The sequence below is a fragment of the Necator americanus genome, chromosome III (genome assembly GCF_031761385.1).
Source record: "Necator americanus strain Aroian chromosome III, whole genome shotgun sequence".
Classification (NCBI taxonomy): Eukaryota; Metazoa; Nematoda; class Chromadorea; order Rhabditida; family Ancylostomatidae; genus Necator; species Necator americanus.
Genome location: NC_087373.1, coordinates 28,199,614 through 28,215,619, shown reverse-complemented (window position 1 = coordinate 28,215,619; position 16,006 = coordinate 28,199,614). Strand labels below are relative to the sequence as shown.

At 40.6% G+C, this 16,006-nt stretch overlaps 3 protein-coding genes across 3 annotated transcripts; all 3 read right to left on the bottom strand.

The window, feature by feature from the left end:
- Positions 1-259: 259 nt before the first annotated feature.
- Positions 260-652, bottom strand: RB195_011189 (uncharacterized protein; the record flags this gene model as incomplete). Its single annotated transcript, XM_064192503.1, has 1 exon — positions 260-652. One exon carries the CDS (start codon positions 650-652, stop codon positions 260-262), a length of 393 nt encoding a protein of 130 aa, XP_064050086.1.
- An 11,200-nt stretch (positions 653-11,852) lies between these two features.
- Positions 11,853-12,125, bottom strand: RB195_011188 (uncharacterized protein; the record flags this gene model as incomplete). The annotated part of the gene is made up of 1 exon (XM_064192502.1): positions 11,853-12,125. One exon carries the CDS (start codon positions 12,123-12,125, stop codon positions 11,853-11,855), a length of 273 nt encoding a protein of 90 aa, XP_064050085.1.
- RB195_011187 (uncharacterized protein) lies at positions 11,853-12,586 on the bottom strand (the record flags this gene model as incomplete). The annotated part of the gene is made up of 2 exons (XM_064192501.1): positions 11,853-12,115; positions 12,487-12,586. 2 exons carry the CDS (start codon positions 12,584-12,586, stop codon positions 11,853-11,855), a joined length of 363 nt encoding a protein of 120 aa, XP_064050084.1.
- Positions 12,587-16,006: the final 3,420 nt, after the last annotated feature.

Genomic DNA, 16,006 nt, shown 5'->3' with positions numbered 1-16,006 from the left:
TGGAATTGTTTTTATATGATTACTATGTTATATTAGGTTGGTGCAAAAATAGTGCGCGTTTTTAAGCATTCGCGTTGGAACTCTATAACTATAACTATAAAGCTATAACTCGCTTCAAAACCAACTTTGCCAGTCGAAAAAAACCGATAGGAGTGCTTTGCCAACAAGACACAAGTCTGCTTATTCATAAATTCATATTTGCGTAAAAGCTCGAGCTTTTGGAGACCACAAACTTCTGGAAGTAGTTTTCATCATCACCTTATTTTAGGAAGATTTTACCTCTTAGGCAGCTGTCCAGGTGTTCGAAAACGTGGTAGTCGGTTGGCAAAAGGTCTGGCGAATATGGTGGCTGAGGCAGAGTCTCGTAGCCTAACTCGTTCAGCTCCAGTAACGTCACCTTTGAAATGTGTGGCCGGGATTGTCGTGTAGAAAAATCGGGCCCTTTCTGTTCAATAACGCCAGGCAAGGAAGTTGGAGTTTTTCCACGTATTTCTTCCAGTTCTTTGCAGTACTTCTCTGCGGTGATGGCCTCGCCATTTTTCATAAAGCTGAAGTGGATTGCACCTGTGGCACACCACCACACAGTCACCATGGTCTTCTTCGGGTGCGTTTTTGGCTTCGGGAAGTGATTGGGAGCTTCACCCTTGTCCATGCATTGAGCAGGACGCTTCCTGTTGTCGTAAAGGACCCATTTCTCATGTCATGTAACAACAAAAACGTAACTGTCGTGAAATGGATGGTTTTTTCTGTGCAACAGAAGCGTTGAGCAGATCTCAAGACGGCGGTTTCTTTGGGACTTGCACAGTTCATGCGGCACCCACTTGTTCAACTTTTTCAACTTTTCAGCTTTTTTTTCCAATTTTTTCAATTTTTTCCCAAATGGCGGACGACTGCTGAATGGTCAGCGCCTAGTTCTTGGTCAACCTCTCGTGTTGGTTTAGGCGGACCGTCTCTGATGACTGCCTTCAGCATTTGGTCGTCGACAAGCATGTGAAATGTGTAGTCTACAGGAGAGAACAAGCTTTTCAAAGGCGATTCCAACCATGAAATTTGATTTATAGTCAACTAAGTCGTTTGATTAGTTTTATTGAAATGAATAAGATAAGTTAAGTGATTACATTATATTTCTTTGTTCCTTCAAAATAGATTTTTAATTCACCACATTTTATTTAAGTAATCTTGGAAAAAAGATGGCGTAGTCTCAACTTGGCAAATTATCTTTTTTTTCAGATGTCCGCGTTGTTAAGTCATTTAATTAGCACTCTTTCAAATTCGTTTCACTAAAGAGATTTCAGGAAAAATTGAGAAACAGATCTAAAGAAGAAAAAGAGTGGATTTCCTAAAACTGTAGCTCTGTCTATTCGTTATTTTTCTTAGTAATTTTGATGTTGATATGAAATGTGAGCAACAGGAATGGGCAATGTAACGCGTCCGTTTGCTTCTCGGAAAGGAATCCATACAATACAATTCGAATACATCCCGGTCAAGAACAAGTACTGCTCAAATAAAAAACCAATATACAGCTGGTTAAAACACCATGGTGACTGGACACCTGATGTTGTCCTCATTTTGGACTAACACACCTTTACGGAGACGCCATTATTCCTAGAAAAAGACTGCGAAAGGAAGCACATGTAAATCTGCAAAGGGAGGTCGGCGAGCACTTCTTTAGATCGTTAATGACGTCGACGTCCCTGACAGAAGAGGAAATCGCACTGCGTTAAAATGCTGTTAATCGTTGCCAGAAGCTAATGACTACTATAAAATCGCTAAATTTTACTCTTTCGGATATTAGAAGGGATTTCCTCAGTTTATCTTCGACCAGTCATTCATCCTTGATCATTCATTGATTCACTCTCTGATTCATTTATTCATTCACCTATTCATTTATTCGGAAAATGATGATGCCAAAGCGTTGACCACAGTAAAGAGGAAGAACAATTTCAGTATTTGCTCCATTAAGAAGTCATCGAAGAATCGACTCATTCGTTCGACCAGTCGTTTATTCGCTCGTTCACTGATTCCACGTACATAAAAACAAAAACAGAAAAAAGAAAGATAGACACGCACGACACGGGTCATCCATGTCTGCGCATGATCAACAGCTATTCGCTTCCGAACTGTTTCGAGACCAAAGATCGTGAAAGGACATCTCCTTAAAGGCAGCATACCACGAGTCTGAGGTCGTGCAGATTTCAGGTGGAGTATCCGTATACGGGGTCGTAATTTATGGAGACGGGCGTAGTTCCGCTCATCTCTTCCTGAATCACTGCAAGCAACCGGCCCCAGAATGCTGTTTTGTACGACGCCATTCTATTGCAATGCCCCGCCCCTTGCGCCGCCTTCGACCTGCGATTCGTCGAAAATCAATTCGGAGTGCCACGATAGGCTGCAAGGGACCCTACGCGTGCAAGGGTGGCGCGCTGCAATAGAAGGGATCGTACAAAACAGCATTCTGGAGGCGGCTGTTCGCAAGGATTCAGGGAGAGATGAGCGAAACCACCCCGATCTCCATAATCTACGACTCCGTATATGGACACTCCACCTGAAATCAGTACCACCCCAGATTCGTGGTATGCTGCCTTTAAGTCACTTTTTCAAAATTCTTAAAGTACTACAAAGTAAAATAAAGTAGTATTAAAAGTCAAATCCACTCCTTTGAAGGATTTCTTGGAATGTCAATATTGTAATTGTAACATAGTACTAAACGAGTATAATTAACTCGTGATGTGGCGTCGGGACCGACAGGCGGCATTGCGTGCGAGGAAAACGATATTCTGGATATGAATATATGAACATGGTTTTTTCCATGTTCTTGAGACGTTACTCAGTGTAAGCACCATGTGGGTACATAAACCTACAAAAAGAACCCGAAGTGCCTGAGACTCTTCAAAGATGCCAAGTGATGATAAGAGCTGAATATTTCTCCAGTGCATGCATTTCTTTACTGGAAGGAGGAATTTTCCGGGGAAGTTAATATTCCATCAGAAGAGGACAACGTTTTCCGGGATAACGGAAGGTTCCTGAGATTTTAGAGGTGATGACATGGAAATTTCCCCTAGACTTTGCAAATAATATAATTCGATGAGATTGTAAAGTACACAAAGCTGCATCCACTGTTTTAGTTTCACTGCCTTCCCTTTAGAAAAAAAAAACGCACTTCCAGCTGGCTTCCAGCTGGGCAAACACATTCAACTTTGGATTCTTTTTGCTTTTTTTGGACTAAAGCATCGAAAAGGGCAAAACAGTTGCGAATTTTGTGAATGTTCGGTGGTATGGTGCATAGTCACACATGAGGTTTTATAAAATGATCTACTCATTCCATTACATTTTTAAGAGACAGTCAACAGTTACTTCAAGAGAAAGATTACTGAATTTTGAGATGTGGAAAAATAGAGATTTTTTCAAAAGAAAAACAAAGAGAATAAATTTCAAAAAAAAGAAGCGCTTAAGGTTTACACCTTTTTCTAAAACCAAACATTTGCAGAATTCAACAATGCGCTATACACACAATAAAAGTGCAGGTGTTGAGTGGAAAGTTTTCAATTGAGAGCCAATTCTTCAAATTATGAGAAAAAATTTTGCCTTATCCTTTTCTAGAAGTTAGATATAATCACTTCCAGGAAACGTGACAGTACTAGCAATTAGACTGAGTAGATGAACTGTTCCTCTACCATCATTTACTTTCCTCAAATGACAGCTATGCCGGGAATCGATATCGTATGGTTTCAATCGAATACAATATAATTCTAATTTTAGAAATTCAAAGAATTCGAGCGTTTGGATTTCCCACTGTTCGACAAGAATCAAGGATACGACCTTTTACAGATATGTACCTTCTAGGATCCCTCATTTGAATAGCACGGGGATTATTAACATTATCCTCTGTCGCTGGAGACAATGGACAAGGCGGTTTCAAAAACTTTTTTCAGGAGTTGATCACAGACTTTTACCCTTTCCCGTGCTGTGCAGTTTCTTACACCACTCTTTGACTCGGATAGGGTGATGTCCGTCACCGCTTCAAATCAATTCCTGTCCAATGTTTCATCTTTTTACCGAATGTTTAGGGACCGGAACCTAGGTGATAAAAAAAAGTAGGAAATATTTTGTTTGTTCTTTCGAGGTTAACTGTTTGTAGCAACTTTTGAAACATCTGAAATGTTGTTTTCGAAGTTAAAATTCCATGGTGATAAACATTCAGGCTCTCTCTCGTAGGTGATGTGAAATCTAAAACCCGACCAAATCTTCTACACATCCCGGTCGGTGTTGTTGCTGAAGCTGATAACAGGCTCATTCGCCGGAGGCCAATTGTTTCCTTCATGCCGTAATCGTTGTCATTCACAAAGGATTCATGTTTTGGCCCGAGGGTAAAACTCTAATGATGCAATTGGAAATGCTTTTTTTCAATTTAGATTCAAAAAATAAAACAAACAAATGATATCTTCTCCTCGTTGATCCAGCATGTTCGTAAATTTCATGATGTTGACGATTTCCTTCACCTGTATCCACCAGAACTCTCACCATCTTCGGTCTTACGATCCATATCAGTCCTTACCGCTCTCCTTTGAGGACGTTTAGTTTCTCTTTGAACTCTCACTAACATTCTTTTTGTTCACTGCTTCTGGGTTGACTTTCAAAAAACGTTAATTGTAGGTTAGGATTAGTTTGGAAATTTTCCAAAAGTTTCTCATCAATATTGTTTTATTTTGCTAGTTTATTCATTTCGAATTGTTCCAGACCGGTAATTAAAGGATAAAGGATAAAGTTTGTGGCGTTAATCAATCCGCTTGGGATGCGCCCCCACGTTCACTTCAATTCAGAATCTGAGGTTTACGAACGTGTAACTGGCCTGTACAATGACTTGCGGTGGCTAGCCGATGTGTCAAGTCAGTGCTTTTATCCTCCCAGACAAGTCTGGTACCAATTTATCGACCCCGGAGGGATGAAAGGCTTGTTGAGTATTTAGCTGTCTCTCCGAGTCTGTCTGTCTCATCATCGCATTCCTTACAGGAAATTAGACAAACAACACAGGAGTTTGTGTAGTCACCTTCTTCGTTATCCAAGCAGACTTCGAGGAATCCACGGGAACATGAGCCTCTTGCTAAAATTGCTCTCAAGAACTCTACGATTACCACAAATCCTTTGAGATCTGGCTGTCACCACACAATGCTGAATGGCAGATCAAAAATGAGATTTCATGCTCATACAATCACTTTCTTTGTAAGTGCAACAGACAATACAGTACGCTGTGGTGTTGATGCGGTCAGCAAACGATTGCGTATTTTTCTTGAGAGCAGTTCTACGATTCCCGGAGAGGGACCAAAGGAAGCGAATGTGCAATTGAAATCAGTGAATGTTTTGAAAACCATTTGCGGCTTTGTCGAAACCCTTTACATTTGTTTTGTTTTGTTTTCATTTGTGCATCTGTGGAATTTTTCTTTGAAATGATTTTTGAGATTTATCTTTTAAAATGTCCTCCACGATACCTGGAACTCTTCATTGTGGATGGTGTCTGAGATCCAACCTTAGATTAACGCTCCTCGTATAGCGTTCCAATATTTGTGGTATAAAAAAAATCGTCGGAATCGTTTGAAACCAGAATTACAACAGATTTACAGAATTCTTTGCAGTTTGCTTTATTCAGTAAAACTTACGTGTCTATCCATTTTCAGCAGCCGCAATTGGAAGGAAAATACTTGGAAATTGAACGGATCTCTTCTCGGTGCAGCGAGAACGGTGAGCCAACTTATTGTCATTGTTATAGCGAAAGGAAGTGTAGCGTAGAGACTCATTCAGCAAAATGTTGTTTACTTTTCAGTACGCATATGTTTTTTTATGTACCATATGCTGTTTTATGTGTTTTTATGCGAAGAAATTGGCAATGCGGAGAGTACAAACAAGGAGAGTACAAACAGAGAGGAGCAGTCGCTGACGTCCGGAATCCGATGTGAAATGGAGACGATCCGCTTTGTATTGGTATCTTATCTTGCTATCCTTGAATATGTTATGAGTTCAGCGGGAAAAACAGCTATTTTTTAATAAATAAGTCCTGGAACAAATAAATTTTCAAGTAGCGACAGAAAGAAATATGAAGTCGAAAAAGTTTGGATAGATATAGTTTAGAACGAATTCTACACAAACAAATTCTACAGCACCGTGCACGAAAGAACAACACAAAGTCTGTGAGAAAGTGGACAAGTTCATCTTCATATTTTTCTTTTCAGAAACAACTTTTTTTTCTACCTTCCCTACCTTCATAACAAGTAGACGGATGTTGTGATGTATGGAGATAAATTGCTGGTAAATCTCCATCTCCAGGAGAAGTCTTACTTCTCGATGTTTTTGTGCTGCTGTTAGAGCATGCCGCACGAGGAAGATATTTGCAAAATGCTCTCGGCTTTAACCAGTCGACTCAACCTTCAGAAAAACTCGGCATTTACCCGTTGTTATCCAACCCACCCATAAGTCACCCCAGTTTTAAAAAATACTCCCGAACGCTCGATTCAAAAATGCCCCTTCAACAGCCATGAACGGTCAAGCGAAAAATGGATTTTGTGGACTCATTTTTGCCTGCGAACGTCATCATAAAGTACGAAACAGGCATTCATCAAGCACTCTTTCGTCGTATTGATGAAAGCACCTTCTGAGGATCACATTCAAGGTAATAAAACTAAAAAGAGGTGGACGAGTTCAGCCGGATCCTGTATAACACATATTGATGTTAGAAGTACATTTACGCTAGTTTTATCGGCTACTTCTTCTTTCCTTTCCAATGAAAAGCCGTTGCATTTCAACTAGAGCAGCAAACAAGGCTGTTATAAGTCGCGGTTCTGGATGGTGCCTTCGCTGTCTTCAGAGCCTCTGCGGCAATCCTCGTAGAATTCCTGCACGACTCGTACACAATCGTATAATGATCTCAGCAACACTGCAGAGTACTGTACAGTCTGTTAAGCTAACAAAGAAAATGATTGTATAAGCGCACGGTTTAGAGGAAATATCATTTTTGAACATTTTTTCTTTCCGACGAGGCTAGCAATGCCATTCAGGACTGGGTGCAGATAGCTAGTCGCACGGAATTGTTTGCAATCCTACAGTTTCTTAGAGCAATCTTAGGCTCATGAACCGCTCGAAGCCTGTTTCGATAAGGAAGAAAATGACTGTACAAAATCCTGTGACGTGTAGCTACCGTACCTTTTATTTCTGATGAGTTAACGCGGCTGCTCGGCGCTGTCTAGGATCAGCCAATCCAGGAATCTGTAGCGATCGTAGACCTTTTCCTAAAAATGCTGAGCAGAGACTTGTGCGCAACTCCTGGTGCGACCATATCTCTATTAAGTCGGATTCCAAAGCCTCCCCGGAAAACAATGGTGTATGTTCCCTTATAATGTTTATTTGATTTTCTGTTAAGAATGCGGCGACGACTACATTGAAGAGACGGCTAGACCGTTTTGTATTAAAGAAGGTAAGAAGGAAGTATTTATTGGCAGAAGAAAATCGCGTGACACCAAGAATTGAGGTAACAAAAGGGTGCGACTTCAGAACGAAACCGAACTGTTCAATGCTTTCAAGAAGCCCCTGGCCATCGTCGTATCGTAGTGCGGCGCGCAAGCGTTTGGATGCGTTCTAGATCCACACTAAAAGCTCAGAAATGCGGGATCGCGCAGGTGCAGCCAAGGCTGCTTCTGACGTCTTTTTCTGGATTAGGTGGAACTGATTGTGATCTCCTGTGGCGAGAAATGTGCACTGCTGCCTAAAACTGCTTAAGATTCTAACAGTTTAAAAGTTGAATGAGGAAAACTTTTCAATGCCTATGGGGCAGATATCGTGGCATTCCTGTAGTTTTCAAGTCCTTAGAAGAATTAGATGCTTCTTATGTCCCACGCTAAAGGAAAAACCATTGGGCTACACTAGCACACGATCGGGACAAGTGGAAAAATTACTGGCGCCCGGTCGACCAGCTCGATTTTCAAGTCAAGAGTCAAGGTGATCGAGGTGATGGGACAAATAGAACATACAATTTCAATTAAGGTGTAAGATGACTTTGGGCGGACATATATTTATTAACTAACTAAAAGAAGAGAGGAAGCAGGTGCAACATCACTCGAGGAGGAAACTATCTAGCGCAGCTTTGCTTAAGTGACAGTCTCAGCTCGTAATTCGTACAATCCCCAAACTGAGAGCGAAAAAGTGAGCAAACAAACAGCAACACACAAGATCTCCGCAACCAGTGGTTTTCGAATGGGTCCTATGGAGTGGGCGCTGCAAATAAACACTACGCTTGCTTAGGAAAGAAAGCAATGAGACAGGGAAGGAAAGAAAATCAGCGTAAGGTGAGTGAGAGGAATTTCCCGAGATATTCTGTGAGATTAAAGAAAACTATAATCGACCAAGATTAGATCCTGATCTCCAACGCTTGCGAAATTTTTGAGGTTTGTCGTTAGCCCTTGTGCTCATGAAAGGTGTACATTACAATTTTCGTCAAAGATTCCGTTAGTTTTTTTGTTCAGCAACTTTATGCCTCCTGGTTTGTAACTCGATATCTTATGAAAACCAATTCTTTGTCAACTCTTTGCACCTCTTTCTGCTGAAAACGAACATATCGCTTGCACATTACAATCCTGGAACTTTTCATCTTCCGGGGAATCAAAGAATTTTGAAGTAGCGATAGACGGAGGAATGGTTCGAAAAAGTGCTCCACAATTTGTGTTTGATTCTGATGGGCCTTTGCGCAAAGTTTAGTCTAAACAGATCAAGAAATGTTCGAAAGGAGATGGTTACAGAAAGAAATTCGGACATAAATTCCAATTGCAATTCCAACTTCATCCCGTGAATTCTCCAAGAATTTCCGACAGAAGTTTCTTCTTTTAGAATCGAAGAAGATTGTAGGATGATCTATAAAATCAAAAATCAACTTATAACAAAATCAAAATTGATCAACCGTGTATTAATAATTAATAATTAACAATCACATAAAATAATATTAATAATTTTATATTCATTGAATTGTCAATTTCCTTAACATATATCAAATAGAAAAATTGTTGTAGGATGATCTAATGTAAATTTATACAAGGAGGAGCTGTTATCTTCAAATCAGAAAAGTAACTAAAAGTAGTTTTCATTTGCAGAATTTCCAAATAGCTCCGGGTACCTTGATGTTCAGACTGTGGGTTTTCTCATAATTTTATCCAATTTTAAATTTGAGTTAAATTTTTTTTTTAAATTTGAGTGTCAATACGAGAAAGAACTTCTTTTTGAAACAGTCTAGTAGGAGGTTGAATCTCGAGAGAAAATATTTTCTGCACACAGAACTTGAACAAAATTTTAAACACGAGAACATTGCACATGCAGAAGAAGAGAAGCGGTTATGACAATAAAGCACCGAAAGTCCGAAAGGACTCGCCAACTGGCGCATTCCCACGTCTCCATCCTGGTGTTGTTCAGACCACATAGTAATTCTTACACTATGCGTAGGCGTAGTGTGTGCTACTTCTTCTGTATACTCCCACGGGATGTCAAAGGGCGGTTCTCTCCGAAAAATAAGCCAAAAGAAATTTGGACGGGCTTGTGTTATGTCGTTGTTAATGTCCAGCCATGTATTATCTAGTAAAGATATCCTCGAAGGACTTAGTCGATGCATTCTCTGTGCCACCAAACAAGTGCTCTCTGATGACATCTTCGTTGTGAAAATTTCAAATAAAAACTTACAATCAGATTTCGAGTGAAAAAGTGTTGTGCACATTAATGTAATACTCTGGTCGAGCACCGAAAAACCGACGACATTTATTTATTTATTCTTTACATGGCAATACATGTGTTTACGAATGGAGTATACAATGATCGAATAGCACAAATACCACCAGCAAAATAATAGCGATGAGTACACACATAGGTTACTGAATACAAGCGGAGAAACCTCTAGTTACTTGTTTGTTATTGAAAGTTTAGCGGATGTGGGTATTTTTTTGGACATAATTGAGTAGTCCGAGCCAGCTCTGTTAACAAAAAGTGTTGTCCCACTGAAGACATGGGGAAAGTAAAGTTAATCTTAAATGTAGAGCCACGATTTAAAAAAAAGAAGAAATCAGATATTTTCAGACTAGTGTAACCATAGAGAATTTTATGAACCATGGTTCCTCCTTCTTCCCAGTGAAAGAGGTTCTAAATCAAACAGTCTATTTCTGGGTGATGCACTAGGTATTGCATTATAATCAACTCCACAGGACCCGATCATGAGTTTCCTGGTAAAGTTATACTGAACTCTTTCGAGTTTATCTATGACCTTGAGTTATGAAGATTAAAAACAACGACATGACATAGTCGCCCACTCATTCCCACAAACCACTTGCACTTTTAAGAATGGAAGTTAATTTAAATTTTTTTTTTGCAGGTACAGTCGGCTGTACGGGCAATTTCTAAAAGACGAGTTGTAGCAAGGTGACGCAACGCGAAGCGTCCTCGGTGAAGGCGTGCACTCAGTTCCCTACACAGCGAAAAGCTCCCCGAACCCATTTTCTTCCTGCTTTTTATGATTTTTCATAATTTTTTCTCGTGTAGTAGTGAATAAATAAGATTACGTATTTTTAACAATTGCAATGTTTTTTTTTACCATTCTTTTTTCGCTCCTATGGCGCTCCTAAGATCTAAGCTTGTGGAAATTCAATTTCTGTCAATTTTTTTTGTGAAATTATCTGCGATTAGAATCCTCCATAGTCATGATAGAAGGAAAATCCTTTTTTCGCCTGTCCAATATTTTCTTCTGATTCCAAGACATTTCCTCAAAGACTTCAAATTGAAGAAGTTTTTGTGAAGCCGCCGAAAAAACTCTTTATTACCGATTACTTTATCGACTCATTTAGGTGGCGCTGAGGTTGATGGTAATATTGCCGAGCGGCGTCACTGAAGCAAACGCCGCTTGCGCTTCAGTAGCGGCAGGAGGAGCTGTCGCGAGTTGTATCACCAATTTGTCCTCCCTCGGAGCTCCAGCCACGCGTGTTACTTCGTGTTACTGTGGCTGGAGCTCCCTAAATGAGTCGATAAAGTAATCGATAATAAAGAGTTTTTTTCGGCGGCTTCACATAAACCATAGTTTTCGGGCGCTCGTCGAATAAAGTCTTTATGAAGAAGTTTTATTATTGCTTCACTTTTTCTGAAGCTGTGCGCAGTCAGCCTCCTTCTACAACCGGTTTTGAGAATTTACCACATAACTGTACCACCACAAGAAATGCCGATCACGCAAAAAATGGAAGAGACCATGGGTCCCTACAAACCAAGATCATAGAGGTGCCCGAAGAGCAAAGAAAACGATAAAGCCAATGGAAAACTTATCGTTAGGACTATGTAGCTTTTCATGCGCCATTCTGTGGAAACAAAGATTTTAAAACTCGGGTAGCTTTCCGGTACTGTAGCGAGAGCTGAGTGTTGTGGCTGTATTTTGATTATTGAGATCTGCTCAAATATTGTGCAGTACTTAGTGAATAATGTGTGTACTCTGAATGATGATGACGGTCATGATTAAATTTGTAATGAATCTCATTTCGCAAGCAGTTGACTCCATGAACCCATTGAGGAGAATATCCGACGGCATTATCGGACACGTTTTTTGCCGAGTGGGACAATGTCCGACGATGTTGGTGAACAACATCATAAAAATCATCATCATCAAATGTAGTCATCAAATGTTTAATAGTATAATATGAGTCAGTGAGCTCGTCAGTATCTACAGCTGACATGGTCCACAAAGATCTTTGTTGGTTATTGTTTTATTCATACTTTCATACATATCAAACAATATAACACAACAATGAAACCTGTGGAGTAGAACAAGATGTTTTGCCCTTTCGAAATTCAAATCAAGCAGATGAGGCTTTGACAGACATAACATTGAGTTCTGGACTTCCTGGCATAGGTTTTGGCATGCTGGCGTCCATGTTGATCGGCCAGCCTACAGTAACAGCTTTGGTACTGTTCTTGTTGCTTGCTCCCGAGATTTTCTCTTTCAATCGACTTAGATCTCTTTGCCCGAGAATCTGGGTGAATAGGATCTGTGGACCAGTAGTCGCAAAGCTTTGGCAAAAGGACAGTGCCCAAATACAGACAGATGCCCATGAAGTGTCTGAGTTCATAGGCGGTAGTCTCTGTCCAGTCTTTGTTCTTCTTCATCATCTTCCGAAGTCTGTATCGTTGTGAGGCTCAGTAACTCTTCATTCAGGAAGAGGAGAAATTAGTTGATAGGCCTCTCAGAGCCCTGGACATCTATATGAGAGCCGCATTCCGGCGAAAGTAAATCTGTAGCACGCAACAACAAAACCTTTGAAGTAGAACGGGATTTGTGGCTTGTTTGGAAGCAATCCAAGCAGATGTAACTTAGACAGAGCAGTGTAGTGGATGAAAACATCCGCAGCCCTCGTTTCTTCTTCATCGTCGCAACTCTCATCATAATCATCATCATCCTCGGATGACTCTGATTCTGCAGACACAACCAACTTTTGAACAACAGCTTCGTCATCAGCGAAGGGTTCTTCTTCATCACCGGTAACTCATCGAAACCACTCTTCAGTTTAGCAACGTCTTTGTTGTAGGACATTAACTATTGGATGGAAAGTTGAGTGCTAATCTTGAAATCCTTTGGCTATTTGTAGTTATCGGAATTTGGAGTCTTGAACAACATCGAACATTCCATGGACATCGATAACTTTTAAGTCTCCGTATCTTTCTAAACTTCCAAAAACTTTTAAAATCTTCAACTAGATTCTCATTTCAGTATTATAAATTTATCACTTAACACTTCACCATTTTCTCAAAAGTTGAAAAAAATCCGTTTTCTGGGACATTGTCCGGCAATGTAGCCAGATACTCCGCGCACAACAAAAAATGTACGTGGTCCCATGCGACAGTTACGCAAAAAACCGCTTGGTCGTGAATGCGTTGAAACCATTGGGGCCTTCGCCATTTGGCATCTCTGTTTCAGCGAAAAACTGAAATCGTTGAAGTCGTATCGCATTTTAGTGGAGGATAAAGGATAAATTGCCTGGCGTCAATCAATCCGCTTGGGATACGCCACCACTTCTTCGATTCAAAATCGAAGGTTTGAGGTTCATGGACGTGTAACTAGTCTATCCCGAAGCCTATCTATGAAAGGCTTGTTGAAACTGAACCGTTCTCTATCGACGGTAAAATTTATAAAGTAGAAAAGAGAAAGACTAAAAGAGAGATCCATATATGTTAGGGACACTGCGCAACGCGCAGCGCTTAACGCTTTCGCTTGAAAAAAGTTCCAAGATTTGCCTGAAAGTTAGATGCTGACAATGATTAGAGCATTAGAATAAGAAATATGCCATGTTGCGCAATTTTCCATGTCTCTCAAATTCATCTATATCCCTCTTTTCTCTATCTCCCGTACTTCAATATACTTCTTCGCACTACGGAACAGGAAATTGTACCCATTCCCCTCTTTCTTCTTTTCATAATACCTAAAAATTGCAAATATGTGTAGTTTCTATCTCTGGATGATACCTAATTGTACTTTGTACTGTGCGGCAATGTCGAACTAATTCAGATTGCCCTCTCGATAAAATGATTACCAGGAACGAATGCGTCAAAACTGGACAATTATGCAGAATTGACGCAGATTGTTCACACAATCTTAGACCGTTTGTTTGACATCAAAGTGTGTGAGAGTTGGTCAGTCTTGCCGATAAGACTCAATGTGCCATAACCTCCTGTATCGAGTCTCAACAGAGTTCGGTGTTGCGCAGTCGGTAGGAGGTTCTGCTGTTCACACGATCGACCGGAGGTTCGAATCCGCCCTGGTGCCCACCAAGGCCTTCGATAATTTGGTACCAAACTTGTCTAGGAGAGTAAAAACACTGACTTGACACATCACCTAGCCCTCACAAGTCATTACGTGGACCAGTTTATCACATGGGCCAACGCGAGGAGTATATCAAAATCACAAATATTGATATTGATAACCACAAATATTGATAATCACAAATAATGATCATCATAGTCCATTGTACATCTACGAGTAAAACAGCGAGGATAGGGAGGTCACGACAACAACTTCATGTCTACAATTGATGATTACTTCGCCCGTCTTGATTGGTACTCCAGATCGACTGTTGTAGCGTGACGAAGAGTGGATAGTTAGGTAGTGACTCTACTTCGACTGCACTCTATCTTGAAAATGGATTCGACTCGGTGGCTTGCAGATAAAGATGGCTGTTCCCGGAGCGGACATCCCCCAACATAATGATTGTCACGTCCATGGGACGCAATGTGCAACTGTATTTAGATGCGGTCCTTTCCAGTTTGGCAAACCCTTTCAACTTGGGGGTGTGACTTAGTATCAGACGACGTAAAAAAGTAGCGAATTCGCACCTGTCGAAATTCTGCAAAACTGGGAGGAGGTTTAAAAGGATAAGATATAATTTAATGTTTTTTGATGCTCTTTGCCTTATTTTTAGATGTTAAGAAGACTGTATCTAGTACTTGCTCTCAAACCAGTGGAGGTCTGTGTCTTGTATCCGAAGACATGTAGTATTCGCTTGTTCGAAAACGGACAGGGCATAACAATGTGGTGAAAGGCACCTTCTGTTTCGGGGTGACACTTTTACATAAGGGGAGAAAGTGAGAGGGATGGATAAATAAGTGGTGTGATATAGTAGCAAAGTCGCCTACTACTGTTTAGAGCAGAGAGCATGACAACAGAAAAAAGATATGATTCAGTGTTTTTGATTCTCTCCGCTCTTTTATACGTTTGGGAAGTTGGTGTCAGAGATTTGCCCTCAATGAGAAGTCTGGATGTGGCTTCCACTGCTTTTGAGGATTCGCCGAAATTCTTCTAAGAGGGTAATAGGGATTGTAATTACCTGTGAGCAGCTGAGAAGGGATTGTGTCGTAAATGGCGTAATTTTTTTTTTCAAAACGATAGTAGCCAACGAAGATAACATGCTTTTGTGCATACATGTGTAAACTTGATTGACGTGTATGCTCAATTGAAAACATTTTGAAAAACACATAGTCACATCGCATATTCTCCCATGTTGAAACACGATATCAGTCCTCCATTATGTACGACGCTACGAAAGGTGAAGCACGAATCTATAGCATTTGTGGCAATTTGTTATCCTTCAGATATACTCCATAATTGCGCGGTCTGAGCCGCTCTTGTATTCTCTTCGCCTGATAGACCACAAACGAGCAGCCAGCGAGGACTAAAGGAAGCAAAACAACAACAGCAGGCGTTCCGGTAAGGTGAGAATGCTAGGGCTACCCGTGATATGCGAATGCTTGTGCTAGTGTAAAGACTACAGCGGCCGCAGCTAATTTTCAATGCCTAGTGAAAGTTTTGAATGGAGGATTTATGTCCGCTTTGTTCTTGTGTTTGTTTTGCAGATACAGCGCAGTGGTAGTGCACTTTTCCTGTTAGCCAAATTTCTTGGGTTTACCACCACATTGAATAACACATTCTTTCCTCTCAAAAGATTTTTGGAGGTTTAGTAGGACCAACATTTGCTTTGAGGATCACACGTTAACGTCACTTCAGCATAGTTTGCATGAGTGGATAGTGCCAGCTAATATGTACCTACTTATTAAGTTCCGCTGTGGTACGATTTCTGCGGTGAAATACATATACGAGTAAAAAGGACACGATTGAGGATCAGCATTGAAAAAGACCACTCCAGTCTTTTTGCAGAGGTTTTGTCTTTTCCATGCAAGAGAAGAACCACACGGTATACTGGCGTACAATTCATTTGCCTAAGTGTCGAACTGTGCAGTTCATTGCTGGACAAGATCGATAATTTTTCGATCGTGCCAAAAACCGCCCCACAACGGTCACTACTCATTTGAACCTAAATCAGCTCTGTGAGAAGACGACGAACGAGTGACGTCTTTCAAAATGAAAATTGATGCTTGTGACCTCTTTCCTCCTATTGCTTCTACTCTACTTCTACCCTACCTCTACCAGATCCCCGAGCATTCTTCTACTCCATGTTACGAG